The following is a 15255-nucleotide window of genomic DNA, read 5'->3' as shown; positions in this document are numbered from 1 at the left end:
TCCAGTCAAAACACCCATTAAGTAATTCATCTTCAGGAGATATTTATGAGGTTTAAGAGAATCCACTTGCATAAAATAAAATAAATGAGTTTCCAAAACTGGAGTTCAAAAAGTGATTAAAAGCTACAGAAAAAAATGGGACTCCTAGCAATCACCTGGAAGACCTAGTAGACCAGCAAAACTGTCCCCATCAGATAAACAGCACTTAAAGCTTTCATCTTTGAGAGAGAGGAGAAAATCAAGCTGCTTCAGATCTGAAAACATCCACAGGTGTTTCTGTCCATCCTTCCACTGTGAGAGGACGACTCAGCGCTATGGGTCTGAAAGGATGTGTAGCTGTTCAAGAAGAACCTCACTGAGAAAAAGGAGACGGACACATCAAACAAAGAAGCTGAACAATGGACTGACCACCCCAGAGTCCAGACCTCAACACCACTGAATGTGTTTGGGATTACTTCGATTGTGAGAAGCAGAAAATGCAGCCAAGACTGAACTTTGGAGGTGTGGAAAAATATCCCTACAGATTTCTTTGAAAACTCACTTTTTCTCAACCTTGGTCCTGGGGGCCCACTGCCCTGCACATCTCTAATGCTTTTCCTGCTTCAGGGTATATTTTGGTTTGTCCACCTGAATTTACATGATCAAATCGTAAGGCAAATTATTCAGTAACTGCATGAAATAAATGTAAATTTGTATTTTTTTTTATGTTTTTTTTTTTATAAAGGCTCCCCTCAAATGAACAGAACGTGTTTTATGATCATACACATTCTTCTATATGCTTACAATTTACTGCTAAAAGCCAACAATCTTAGATCCTCTTTGTATTATTTTATAAAAATTATTTTTACAGAGCAGATCACTGAAGAGTCACCATCTGTTTATAGTTTACAGCCCAGATTTGTGGAAAAATTGGTCGACTTTCAGTAGAAAAAAAATGTGAGTCCAGCTTCTTTTATTATAAGGGTTTAAAATTACATTACCCATCTATTTGACTGGAAAGAAGACAGTTACAGCTCTCATATGACCCCCACCTTTTGAATGTAGCTTATGAAATATGAAAGTTATGAAGAATATGACGAAGTGTGTTTTGGAACCACCAGTGGTCTCAAGGAGTTGAAGAGGTTAAAACAGCCACTTTAACTTAATAATGGGCTGTTAAGGAACTGGTTAGTTGGATCAGGCATGTTGGGAGCAGAAAAACACAAAAAAAAAAAGTGCAACACTGGGCCTCCAGGAGCAGGGTTGAGAAACAATGCACAAAACCTGAACATTTTGATGGTTCTGTGTAATTCTGTGTAATTTTTTTTCTTGGAGCTAAAAAACTGAATAACCTGTACCAGCCATTTTGACTGGAAATGAAATAAATAAAGGCTGATCTCTGACTTTTGCAAAGCACTGTAAGGAATTTAAGTTAAAAGCAGGAAAATCTCATTTGTTATCACAATTTAATTATAAACATTACAGAATATAAATGACAAGAACAGCTCTGTCACTGATTTTTTGACAAGACAAAACATCTACAATAATTATCTGAGGGGAAAAAAAACAATTGAAGCAGCTGGTCAGTTATGACAGTCATGTTACAGTCAACTCAGCAAATGCACTAGGCAGACAAGATGAAATTCAACTAGTCCCCTGAATTGAAAACGATGCACAACGCATGTTTTGCTAATGAGACTTTTGTGGAATGTTTTCCAGCAGAGCCAAGATGAATATTTACTAAACATATATGAATTAAACCAATCAGGCATAACATTATGACCACCTCCTTGTTTCTGCGCTCATTGTCCATTTTATCAGCTCCACTTACTATATAGGTGCACTTTGTAGTTCTACAGTTACAGACTGTAGTCCATCTGTTTCCCTGCATACTTTGTTAGCCCCCTTTTACCCTGTTCTTCAGTGATCAGGACCCCCATGGACCCTCACAGAGCAGGTACTATTTGGGTGGTGGATCATTCTCAGCACTGCAGTAACACTGATGTGGTGGTGGTGTGTTAGTGTGTGTTGTGCTGGTCTGAGTGGATCAGACACAGCAGTGCTGCTGGAGTTTTTAAACACCTCAGTGTCACTGAATAAAAAAAATATCCAGCCAACAGCGTCCTGTGGGCAGCGTCCTGTGACCACTGATGAAGGACTAGAGGATGACCAACACAAACTGTGCAGCAGCAGATGAGCTATTGTCTCTGACTTTACATCTACAAGGTGGACTGACAAGGTAGGAGTGTCTAATAGAGTGGACAGTGAGTGGACACAGTGTTTAAAAACTCCAGCAACATGGTCATAATGTTATGCAGGATCAGACACAGAAGGCATTTTATGTACACAACCAATACTGAAGATTTGCTAATATTGTGTACACATTCTAATTGTTAACGATAAATCAGATACTAAGGTCAAATGTACTAGGACACACTTAGCAACTCATAGCAAACTTAGCAAAAATTATCCAGATGTGGTAGCCTAGATAAATGGTTCTCAGACCAGGCCTTAGTGCCCCCAGGCAGTCCCGATTTCTGTAGGACTGATCTATAGGATAGTGAATCGTGAGTGATGAGCATGAGCATTTGTGAACATACAAAAAAAGCTGTCAGTTAAGTCTGCTCTGCAAAAGTGTCTGAAAGTGCCAGATGTGTTTACCGAGGTGGTTTTGAGAAGAAGAAAAAAAAATCACTTGAACTGGTTTTCACCAACAGCTGTAAATGAATGTGTGTAGGTTTTTAATAATAATGATCAAACTTACGCACAGATGGTCAGCTTGTGTACATCAGCACAAACAAAACCTTTTTCTGTTCTTGCATGAACTCACTAAAGACCTTCATTGGCCACAAATCCTCATGAAAACGCAGTGCGTCTACATGCACTTAATAATCCGATAACTGCAGAAAATCAGCATTTGTCAGTAATCCAATCAAAACGTTTACATGCACTTGAGTAATCAGATAATGGGGAAACTCTGGGTCTACATGAGTCGGGCAGTAATCAGATTTCAGCTTTTCAACCAGCCAATAAACTTTTTTTTTTTTTATGAACTTACAGCATCCAGAAGATGAAGAATATTTAACCCCTTTATTTCGTGTTTGGTTTCAGCGCCGCTCCAACAGTGTTTTGCTGCATCTCACGACATCCACCGTCTGATCTCACGCATGCGCAGACTGAGAAATCCGATAGAAATCAGAGTTTACAGCACTGAGAAATCTGATTACTGAGCTAAAATCCAGCTCTCTTTATCGGATTTCTTATTCGGATTTCTAGATCAGAGTATGGTGTTTACATGACCATTTGAATAATCGGATAACTGCAGAAATCTGATTATGATCGCATTATTTAGTGCATGTATACACACTCAGTGTATGAGCTGAATTTCTGTGTTTATACCACCATTCAAAGTGTACAGCCCCTCTGGGCTTGGCAGAAGCATTTACTCTAAGATTAGTCTGATTAACCTCACAATCCTCGATGCAGTCTATCAATCAAACAGATCTCACAAGAGTCCACAGAATACAACGGAATATTTCAAAGGTGTCAAATCTTTGAACTGCTACGTATACTGAGTTGCCAGTTAATTAGGTACACTCACTGGCCATTTCATCAGGTATGCCTATCACATTGGTACCTTTATAGGCATACAGTTACTGACTGTAGCCCCTCTGTTTCTAGTCCACCATAGGACCACCACTGATCAGATATTATTCAGGTGGTGGACCACTCTCAGCAGAGCGGTGACACTGACATGGTAGTGGAGTGTTAGTGAACACAGCCTTTTGAAATTCTGCAGTTCCGGCTTCATTATTCCAGGCAGATCTGAATCTGGACATCATTTTTATTTTGATCTTCATTTTTATTTACAGCTTCTTAGAGTCCTGCTAATAATCTGAAAGCTGTGAAGTAGCACAAGACTATCACTTATTTTATACACTTCTCTGCAACCAAATTGATTTATTTTACTGAAAATATTGATTCCAAACGTTTGAAAAGTGATTGGAAACTGAAAAGAAATGAAAGGTAGTGTACATAGTAGGCATATCTGATAAAATGGCTGGTACAGTGTAAGCGTACCTAATAAACTGTAATCTCAGTGCAGAATGAGGTCAATGGTACGGGGCCAAGTTAAAATTTAGACTAAGTTAGGTACTTACCCTTCAAATACAACTCCATTTCCAAAAAAGTTGGAACACTGTGCAAAATGTAAATAAAAACAAAATGCAATGATGTGCAAATCATTTCAACCCTGTATTTAATTGAAAATAGTACAGAGACAACAAATGTCAAATTGCCAATGTCAAAACTGAGAAATGTTATTGTTTTGTAAACTCTAAGACGCAAAGAAGAAACCATATATAAACAGGATCCAGAAATGCTGCCACCTTCTCTGGGCCTGAGCTCATTTAAAATGGACTGAGTGTCCTGTGGTCTAACAAATCAAAATTTGAAATTCATTCTGGAAATCATGGACACTTTGTCCCCCAGACTTAAGACCACTCAGCTTGCTATCAGAGCACAGTTCAAAAGCCAGTCATGATGGTATAGGGGTGCATTAGTGCACATGGCATGGGTGCATGAACATCTGTGAAGGCACCATTAATGCTGAACAATATATACATGTTTTGGCAACATATGCTGCCATCCAGACGACATCTTCTTCAGGGAAGGTGTTGCTTATTTCAGCAAGGAAATGCCAAACCACATTCTGCATGTATTACAACAGCATGGCTCTGTATTAAAAGAGTCCGGGCGCTAAACTGGCCTGCCTACAGTCCAGACCTGTCACCAGTGAAAACATTTGGCACATTATGAAATGAAAAATACAACAAAAGAGATCCCAAATGGTTGAGAAGCTGAAATTCTGTATCAAACAGGAGTGGGAAAACATTTCACTTTCAAAACTTAAAACTTGGTCTCCTCAGTTCCTAAACGCTTACAGAGTATTGTTAAAAGAAGAGGTGATGAAACACAGTGGTAAACAGGCCCCTGTCCCAACTTTTTTTGAAATGTCTTGTCAGCACCAAATTAAAAATGGGCATATATTTTTCAAAAAACAATAAAATTTCTCACTTTGAACATTTGATATGTCGTCTTTGTAGTATTTTCCTTTAAAAATATGGTTCACATGATTTGCATATCATTGCATTATATTTTTATTTACATTACGCACAGCGTCCCAGCTTTTTTGGAAATGGGGTTGTATAAATGGTTAACTAAATTTATGATTTAGCCAGCAGGCATAGGGCTGCTGTTTTGGTTACATGGCCTGAAGTTGGTTATAGAGTCTCAAGACAACTTACTATTCCCAGAACTGTGATAAAATCAAGTGTCAAAAGTGTCATCTGGTAAATTGACATGGATAACCCACACAGCGATTTTCAGAATTGCTGGCACCTTTGGAAATAAAGAAATGAGGAAAAAATGCCTTGTTTTGCGGCTATATATTGAACAAGGGTGAGAAATCCAGCCGGAGAAATCCAGTCGGTGAAGCTTTTATGGGCTTTTTCCCCCCATTATTCTTACCAAACATGCCAACAATGCTGGACAGTACTGTAATTCAGATTAATGTCATTCCATCTTTTCAGGAGACTGGCTTCATAGTATGGCTCATTCAGTCTATTTAGGGTGTATGACTACCTAGTTGTTCTAGGTAAGAGCCATAAATGAACTGAGAACTTCAAAGTAACAAAACCATGTGATGGTTACACTGTCTCCCTTTTCAACATCCACCCTCTATACAGCGCACTGTTCTCTGGATCAACTTGGCACTACTGTGTCTCCATCTGAGACAAACCTGAATAATGATATCGCATCAGGTGGTTCTTCAGGCTGACGTTGTGGTTGAAACACTCTCCACACTGCTCACACATGAAGGGCTTCTCCCCGGTGTGGAGACGCATGTGGGAGCTGAGATTTCCAATTTGGTTGAAGGAACGATCGCACACCTGGCACCTGAAGGGCTTTTCTCCAGAGTGAATGAGTTTATGTCTCTTCAGCATAATGATGTCCCTGAAGCGCTTCCCACAAGTGTCACAGGCATACTTATACGGACCTCTATGGAGCTTGAGGTGGGTGTTGCGTTTGTGAATGTTGTCGAACCTCTCTGGACAGTCTGGACAGCTGTATGGCTGTTTCTCCTTTGGATGGGTCTGCTCATGCTCCAGCTTTGATGGCCTGTTCGTGAAGAGCTTTAAACAGTATTTGCACGGGTGGTCAGCGTCTTTATGGAGCTTACTGAAATGTCTCTTTAAGCCGACCTCGGTAAGGAATCTTTTCCCACATTCTGGACAGACGATAGGTTTGGCCTTTTCACATTTGTGATCTTTCCTACCGCTGGATTTGGGTTCTGATAAAATAAGCTTGCCACATTCCTGACAGACTTTGTGAAGTGGTTTGGCTCCATGTTCCTTTTCAGCATGTTTCTGAAAGCTGGCAAAGTTATTAAAGCGATAAGCTAGTTTTTCAAAACTATGTGTCTCGACGTCGTCACCAGCGCCGCACTGGGCACAGGCGAACACTTTTTTGTGGCGATGGAGGGAACAAGAGAGCGTAGCGTCAGTCTTGCAGACTGTGCACCAGACTACAACTTTACCCTGACCATCCTCTGTTAACGTGTTAAAGAGATCTTCATCCATGGATACATCAGAATCTGCTGCCACCTCATCCAAACGTGGTTCCCACTCATCTGAACTGTCCTGCCTCTTAGACTTCCTCTTTCCCGATTCCTTTTTCTCCTCCTCCTCCGCAACGAAGAGATCTTCATCCAAGAATTCGTCCGAGTCTCCATCCACTTCATTGAAGTTGTACTGCCTCTTACACTTCCTCTTTCTTGTGCTTCTTTTCTCCACCTGGTGCACAATGAAGAAACCTTCATCCTTGGACATCACAGAGTCAGAGTCTGCAGCCATTTCATCCAAACTGTCCTGCTTCCTAGAATCCTTCTTTCCAGTATTCTTTTTCTCCATCTCTTCCACAATAAAGAGACCTTCATCCATGGAGCCATCAGAGTCTGCATCCACTTTATCCAATCTCTCCTGCCTCTTGGACTCCCTCTTTTCCATGTTTGTTTTCTCCACCTCTTCTACAATGAACACACCTTCATCTTTGGATATATCAGAGTCTGCGGCCACTTCATCCAAATGGTCCTCTCTCTGAGACTTTCTCTTTCCGTTTTTCTTTTTCTCTGGTGCTTCACGTTCACTTGTTTTCTCTTCAGCCCTTGATAAATATGATTCGTTCTTTTCGAGCAACACCTGCTCACAGTTCTGTTCGGTGCCTTCGTTATCCGACGACACAATCTGAATCACAACCTGCAGGAAATAGAAAGCCTTTCATTAGTCCACTTATTCTAGTGTGAAAGAATGTATTCATCTTGCTGCTACATTACATTGCCAAAAGTATATCGCTGTTGTCGGAAGAAAACCTTGTATCTCCAAAATGATAACTTTACAGGAGAAGGAAAAAGCCTACTTTACTTTTAATGTAAGTCAATGGAACCAGAATTTTTTCCAAGTAATTTTGGGCTGTTTCTTTTGGTCCATTCTTTGTGTAATTTACAGACAATGTAAAGGGAAACAGGCATTTTCAGATTATGTCAAAAACTGAAAAATGACAAAAATGAAGATACAAGGTTTTCTTCTGACAGCAGTGATATGGACACCCAAACATCACGTATGTGCTTGTTGAACATCTCATTCCAAAACTCTGTGCATTAATATGGAGTTTGTTCCCCCTGTTCTGCTATAACAGCCCCCACTCTTCTGCGCTTCACTGCATTCTGGAAAAAGGCTTCAGGGATTCGCTTCAATTCAGCCTCAAGTACAGGGGTGCACAATCCTGATCCTTGAGATCTACCACCCTGCAGAGTTTAGCTCCAACCCAAACGAACACTCCTGATCCAGGTAATGAAGGCTTTCAGGAGCATCTGAATATTACTGCCAGGTGCAGTGAGGATAAAGTCAGAGTTCTGTGATGGCCAGTCAAGTTCTTCCACACCAAACTTAGCAGACCATTTCATTTTGTACCTCACTTTGTGCATGAGGGCACTGCCATGCTGAAACCAGAATATATTCCTATTTTAAACTGTTGCAACAAAGTCTGAAGCACACAGTTATGAAGAATATCATTGTAGGCTGTAGCCTGAACATTTCCCTTCACTGGAACTTAGGGACCCAAACAATGAAAAACATCCCCAAACCATATTAACCCTTAATTTTTACATTTGTCACTATGCATCTGGGCATGTAGCATTCTCCAGCATTCACCAAGCCCAAATTCATCCGTCAGACTCCTAGACAGTAAAGTGCGAGTCATCACTCTAGAGAAAGCATTTATATTGTTTGAATGTCCAATGGCAGTTTACACCACTCCAGCCATCGCTTGGCATCGCACATAGTGATCTTGGGCTTGTGTGCGGCAGTTTAGGCATGGTAACTTCCCAATTCAACTTCCCAATGAACAGTTCTTCCTGAAATTGCTTCAAGACGCAGTTTGGAACTCAGTAGTTAGTGCTGCAGCTAGGAATAGATGTTTTTTACCTTTTTTATTAATTGATTCAGAGGTTTTAGCACTTGGCCCTCCAATTCTGTAAGACATTTTGCATCATTTTGCAGCAGTTACAGTTGATTGGGGAAGCTCTGCGACAGAAATATGACAAACTAGGAAGAAACACGCTGTAATTCTAAACTCAGTGGAGCCGTGATATGAATGCATCCAAAAGACAGCTAGTCAGGCAAAACATAAAGATCCCAGATACAAAACATAAAAAGAAAATTAAAATATCTGGTCATATATTTGAAAATAGTAAAGTACATTTTCCACTCATTACCACCATTTTGGTTTGTGTGTGTTTCATAGCCAGCAACCTACAATTAACAGGTAGCTTGCTCATTACTTGCAAAGGCCTTGGCCAGTGCTCACGGTGGTACTCATAGTAATGCAAAGTTCTTTCAGTAGTTCTGGTTCCATGTGGTCCAGGAGGAGAAATAATACAGTACTGTGTAAAAATCCCTTCATTTGTTTAATTTCCAGTAAAAACAGCCATTAAGGACAAGTTATTCATTTTTCTGGAAGAGAAAGAATGGGCACAGTAAATACTGAAAAATGTGATATCATTTTTACTTGAAACTTTGTTGAAATGTTTTAATGAAGGATTTTCATTTAAAAATGCTTCATTACATTCAGTACATTTGCATAGTACTATAGAGTACAAATAATAATGTAATATCTTGTTATAAATGTCCATTCTTTGTCTCTACTTTGTAATCACTGGTCAGATGTAAGCTAACTATATCCACGTACACTGTCAGTGAATTTCTAACAAATTCCAGGTTTCTCATACTTTATCATACAGTAACATTGTTGGTCATGCTGCTGAGCCACACATGTGCATTTTTTTTATGTTTTTAAAAATGTTTTTAAGGTTTTCACTTTGAATCTGCTCATAATGCAATGTGCAGGATAGGTGAGCGCATAAATACACACCTCCTCCGCATCCTCGTCCCCAGGCTCAGGAGTATGTTCCGTCTCTGCATCCTCAACCTCTTGTTCTTCATGGATGGCCTCCTCAGGGTCTTTGTGCTGCGTATTTAAGGCCTCCGCAGGTTCGTCAGCGGGAGTGGGGTGACTCCTCCACTGTCTGTGATAGCCACAGCTCTGGCAGTCCTGGGTAATTGAAAACTGCTTCTCATGGCCCTCAATGGTAATGCAGCTCTCTATCTGACAGAGCGAGCAGTACTGGAAGAGCTCCAGCAAACACTGTGTGCTCACCAGCACCTCATTACTCCTGAAAATGAGGAGAAATAAAACATAGCATTGCTCACAACCAGACTTAATATGCCAAAATATATTTGGAAATGGTAGTAAACACATGTGACCAATGCTAAAACATACATTTTTGGTCAAAAAAGAACAAAAGGAACAGTAACTTACTTGAAAATGCTAGTTCCGTGATTTGTTTGAAGGCTCTTGACAGCTGTGGATGACAAATAAATGATTTCATTCAAACACATATCCACAGTTGAAAGATGAAGATCATATTGCAGTGGTTGTGTTGTGTTTATTCGATGTGCTAGCATTACCCATCAGAAACAGCTTAATCTTGTAATGTTGTAATTTGCATAATGCTAACGAGGCCAACATGCTACATAGTGTTAACAGCAGTCTCAGCTATTACTGCTATTCACAGTTATCTAAATGCTTTCGACATGATAACAACATTATATTTTGAGAAACTGCCCAGATCTAGTTGTATACACTATGTGGCCAAAAGTATGTGGACACTTCCTAATTATTGAGTTCAGGTTTTCCAGCTACACCCATTGCTAACAGGTGGATAGCACATAGCCATGCCATCTCCATAAAGAAACTTTAGAAGTAGAATGAGTCGTACAGAAGAGCTCAGTGACTTTAAATGTGGCAACTGTCATAATTTGCTCCCTGTTAGATCTGCCCTGGACAACTGTACACCGATCAGGCATAACATTCTGACCACCTCCTTGTTTCTACGCTCATTGTCCATTTTATCAGCTCCACTTACTATATAGGTGCACTTTGTAGTTCTACAATTACAGACTGTAGTCCATCTGTTTCTCTGCATACTTTGTTAGCCCCCTTTTACCCTGTTCTTCAGTGATCAGGGCCCCCATGGACCCTCACAGAGCAGGTACTATTTGGGTGGTGGATCATTATCAGCACTGCAGTAACACTGACGTGGTGGTGGTGTGTTAGTGTGTGTTGCGCTGGTCTAAGTGGATCGGACACAGCAGTGCTGCTGGAGTTTTTAAACACGGTGTCCACTCACTGTCCACTCTATTAGACGCACCTGCGTTGTTGGTTCACCCTGTAGATGTAAAGTCAGAGATGATAGCTCATCTGATGCTGCACAGTTTGTGTTGGTCATCCTCTAGTCCTTCATCAGTGGTCACAGGACGCTGCCCACAGGACGCTGCTGGCTGGATGTTTTTGGTTGGTGGACTATTCTCAGTCCAGCAGTGACACTGAGGTGTTTAAAAACTCCAGCAGCACTGCTGTGTCTGATCCACTCAGACCAGCACAACACACACTAACACACCACCACCACATCAGTGTTACTGCAGTGCTGAGAATGATCCACCACCCAAATAGTACCTGCTCTGTGAGGGTCCATGGGGTCCTGACCACTGAAGAACAGGGTAAAAGGGGGCTAACAAAGTATGCAGAGAAACAGATGGACTACAGTCCAAAAATTTTCTTTTACAACAGCCAATTAATGCACTCATATCCACTGTAAGACACCGACAACCAAATTTATTTCTACCTACCTTTACGCCACGATTTCTCTTCCACCTCTGAACACATTGAGGCCGTACCTTCTTTATTGGAAAACACCTGTAAAATAAATAATTTTTTAAGGTATTTTGAAGTATCTTTTCTAACACAAAATAAAGAGGAGCTACATAATGATTAAAATTGCAGCTGTACGAAGCAAAAGGGTCATTCTACAGACACGTCCATTTTTGTGTCCCTAGTGTTTACAGATATATTACACTTGAACATGTTAGGGTTACAATTTATTTATATTTCAAAATAAAACCATAGGTTATTTTAACAATTACACCTTTTTGAGCCTCAATTTAGCAATATTGGTTTTTAAATCAATTATATAGAATTCCAAGCACCACAGAAGAGCTCGTCCTCACAGTCATGTGTGAAGGATGAGGCCATATTTTGAGGTAAATATTTCGGCCATTTTAACTACAATAATCTATACATGACTACAAAATATATGATTTAAATGATATAAAGAAAACAAATGCCAGGTAAATATTATAAAATATATACTCAAAGGTCCCCAGGAGTCGTGTCACTGGTGTTACTGCGTAACAAAAAATCTCTTATTTTGAAATAAAAACCACACTGATGACATCACTTGACTTCCTTTTACCTATTTTCTGAGGACCTATGAGGAAAAGCACATGGTGAGTCCACTTTGTCTTTCAGTTATCAGACATCTTCTCATTTAGCTCATGATTTCATATGAAGCTTTTAGTTGACGTCACTGGTGTGACCTACTTTATTCTCAGGTAATGAAAAAATAGAATACAAATGGATTAATCTACATGAGATCATGGAATCTACGAGATTCCATGATTGACATGTGGTTTGATGCTCTGTAGCAGACGTTTTGTAAAATGCATTTTTCATTAAAAGTGTCTTTGGTGTTACCTTTCTTATGTGTAACACCAATAAGGATTGGTAACACCAGTGACACCGATGGAGAGATAGAAAAGTGGACGTTTCTGCAGAATGACCCAAAAGTGTTAAAGTGGCCTGTGGCTTCTCTCCTAGAATGCATGATTGGCCCATCAGCCAAAGCATCGCAATATTTCCTTCCCCTATATAGTGGCAGCAGTACTGTAAACTTACAGTATGATACACCACACCATGTTAACAACTTTAGTTAAACTAAAAGAGCCTTTTTCTGTGAACAGACTTAACTGAATGGCATTTAGTCATGACTACAGTCAGGATCAACAACAGATGGAAATAAAAGAGACATGGAAATCATATATACATTTTCTCTTTTTTACTATTTTAAATATGTAATATTTTGTATATTTAGAGCAAGAGTGACTCAGCTTTTCTATTACTGTCCAATCTGGGTCCTCTTTAAGTGTGGACAACCATGACATATGATGGACAAAGTTAATTCAGGCATTTAAAAGAACACCAAGTTAAACTGATAACTAAATGCTGCCATGTTCCCTCACTGTACTAAATACATGCCATCAGTGTCTATTAGGTGTGCTGCAACTATCTTTTACAAGGCATGTATGCATTTATTTGTTTGTTTGTTTTGTTTTTATCTCCTGCTAAAAAAACAGCACAGACTTTTCTGGTCTATGCTGGTCTGGTGTTGGTTTAGCTGGTCACCCAGGACGTTCATGCCAGGTGACCAGCATGCCAGCATCCAAACACAACATGTGCTGGTTTTGCTGGTCATCAGCCATGTTAGTCTATACAGATTTTTCTAGCTGGGTTATCTAATCCAGTGTTTTTCAATCCTGGTCCTGCACTTCTTAGTGTTTTTCCTGCTCCCAACACACCTGATCCAACTAATCAGCTCATTAACAACCCATCATTGAGTGAGTATACATGCACTCAATAATCCGATCATAATCAGATTTCTGCAGTTATCCGATTATTCGAATGGTCATGTAAACACCATACTCTGATCTAGAAATCCGATTAAGAAATCTGATAAAGAGGCTGGATTTTAGCTCAGTAATCAGATTTCTTAGTTCATGTAAGCTCTTACTCTGATTTCTTTCGGATTTCTCAGTCTGCGCATGTGCGAAAACAGACATTGGATGTCGCGAGACGCAGCAAAACACTTTTGGAGCGGCGATGAAACCAAAAACGAAATAAAGGATTTAAATATTCTTCATCTTCTAGATGATGAATGTTCATATTTTTAGGTAAAGTGGCGCAATGTTTAAAAAAAAAAGCCGCAGCATGAAGTTTGAGTTTTACGTTACGTTTACATCACATCTTCTTCTGTGAGTTTACTGGCTGGTTGCAAAGCAGAAATCTGATTATTGACTAATGTAGACCCAGAGTTTCCTCATTATCTGATTACTCAAGTGCATGTAAACATGTTGATCGGATTACTGACAAAATCTGATTTTCTGCAGTTAACGGATCATTGAGTGCATGCACTCTGTATTTCGATCATAATCGGATTTCTGCAGTTACTGATTATTCAAATGGTCATGTAGACACCATACTCCAATTTCTTAGATCGGAGTAAGGTCTAGAAATCCTAAGAGCTGGATTTTAGCTCAGTAATCAGACTTCTCAGTCTGCGCATGTGCAAAACAGACGGCGGTACCGGAAATAAGCAAACAGCGTTGCGGCAAGATGGCAGCAAAACACTTTAAGTGCAATGCTGAAACCGACTACATGCTTGAAGAAATGAAGGATTTAAATATTCTTCATCTTCTACAAGATGAATGTTCATATTTTCAGGTAAAGTGGCGCAATGTTTAAAAAAAAAAGACTGCATGAAGTTTTACATTACGTTTACGTCACGTCGTCTTCTGTGAGTTTACTGGCTGGTTGCAAAGCAGAAATCCAATTACTGCCAGGCTTTTTTTCCGCATTATCTGATTACTCAAGTGCATGTAAACGCGTTGATCAGATTACTCACAAAATCTGATTTTCTGCAGTTATTGGATTATTAGGTGCATGTAAACACACTAATCGAGTTAAAATGGGTGTGTTAAACCAAGAAAAGCACTAAAAATGCAGGACAGTGGGCCTCCAGCACCAGGGTTAGGAAATACTGATACAATCAATGAATGGCTGTAGGTTTGAACATCATCTTTACCTCTCTTACCCGGAAAGTAATCAATCAGCCAATACATGTTTGGTATCTGAAATTTGCTTCTTTGGTTTTGCACTGGAGCTGTGAGGCTAACAAGCAATGGAAGTCAAGGCCCCACCAATTAGCCAATTAGCACTGTGCAAGACTGCTCACCTCAGTTGTTGCCCCAAACCCTGTTGAGACATGCAGTGATTTCAGACAGACTTGGTTATTTTGGAGACTGTTGTGGATTCTAAGAGGACCTTACTGGGCACAGTAATACGAGGCTAAAGTTGGCTTCCTATTCGAATTTTCCCGTTCCACCTTAAATGGTGCAGCAGTTACATTCTGGCGCCTCAGGCGTTACAATAATAACTGATGCACCATTTAAGGTGGAACGGGGAAATTCGAATAAGAAGCTGACTTCATCACAATAATAAGGTCTACACTGTAGCACAGTTGTAGCAGGCAGCTCACCTCGGTGTCGCTTCTTCGAGGTAGATTCCATGAGAAAACCGAAGGCACAGCTGAAGCGTTGAGCGAGTTATTTAAGGATCTCTCTCTGTAATCCTCCGGTAAGAAGTGATCACTGCACACCCGCAGGTTCTTCACACTGTCTCTGTTTATGTTCTCTGAGGCCAGTCGGTGCTTTATGACTGAGAGCCACAGTCTGCAGATGTTCAGGTCTTTAGGGAACCTGTGGAAGCGCTTAGTGGTGCGCTTGGCTTCGCTTCTGCATCCAGAGACGCAGCAGTGATTGACCATCTTCAGAGGTTAGTCTGAGGGCAGCGTCTGAAACTAACTGCTCTGTATCCAGTTAACTCAGCGCAGCTCCACTGCTTCACTGGCGAGCTCTGATTCGCCAACGAATCGTTCCTTTGAACCGGAAATGTGTCCGAAGTGTTCCACACACAGACATGGGCTGT

The 15255-nt window shown here is 40.3% G+C and overlaps 1 protein-coding gene across 1 annotated transcript; it reads right to left on the bottom strand.

The window, feature by feature from the left end:
- Positions 1–5126: 5126 nt before the first annotated feature.
- On the bottom strand, positions 5127–15185 carry LOC118801590 (zinc finger protein 37-like). The gene is made up of 5 exons (XM_036561948.1): positions 14807–15185; positions 11286–11352; positions 9916–9958; positions 9469–9769; positions 5127–7295 (listed from the first exon to the last, which is right to left on the bottom strand). The coding sequence occupies exons 1-5, from the start codon at positions 15092–15094 to the stop codon at positions 5754–5756; spliced, it is 2241 nt and encodes a 746-aa protein (XP_036417841.1). The 5' UTR covers positions 15095–15185; the 3' UTR covers positions 5127–5753.
- Positions 15186–15255: the final 70 nt, after the last annotated feature.

This window comes from Colossoma macropomum, unplaced genomic scaffold, assembly GCF_904425465.1.
Source record: "Colossoma macropomum unplaced genomic scaffold, Colossoma_macropomum, whole genome shotgun sequence".
NCBI lineage: Eukaryota > Metazoa > Chordata > Actinopteri > Characiformes > Serrasalmidae > Colossoma > Colossoma macropomum.
Note: the sequence above shows the minus strand (reverse complement) of the source record. Positions and strands in the feature narration are given on the sequence as shown.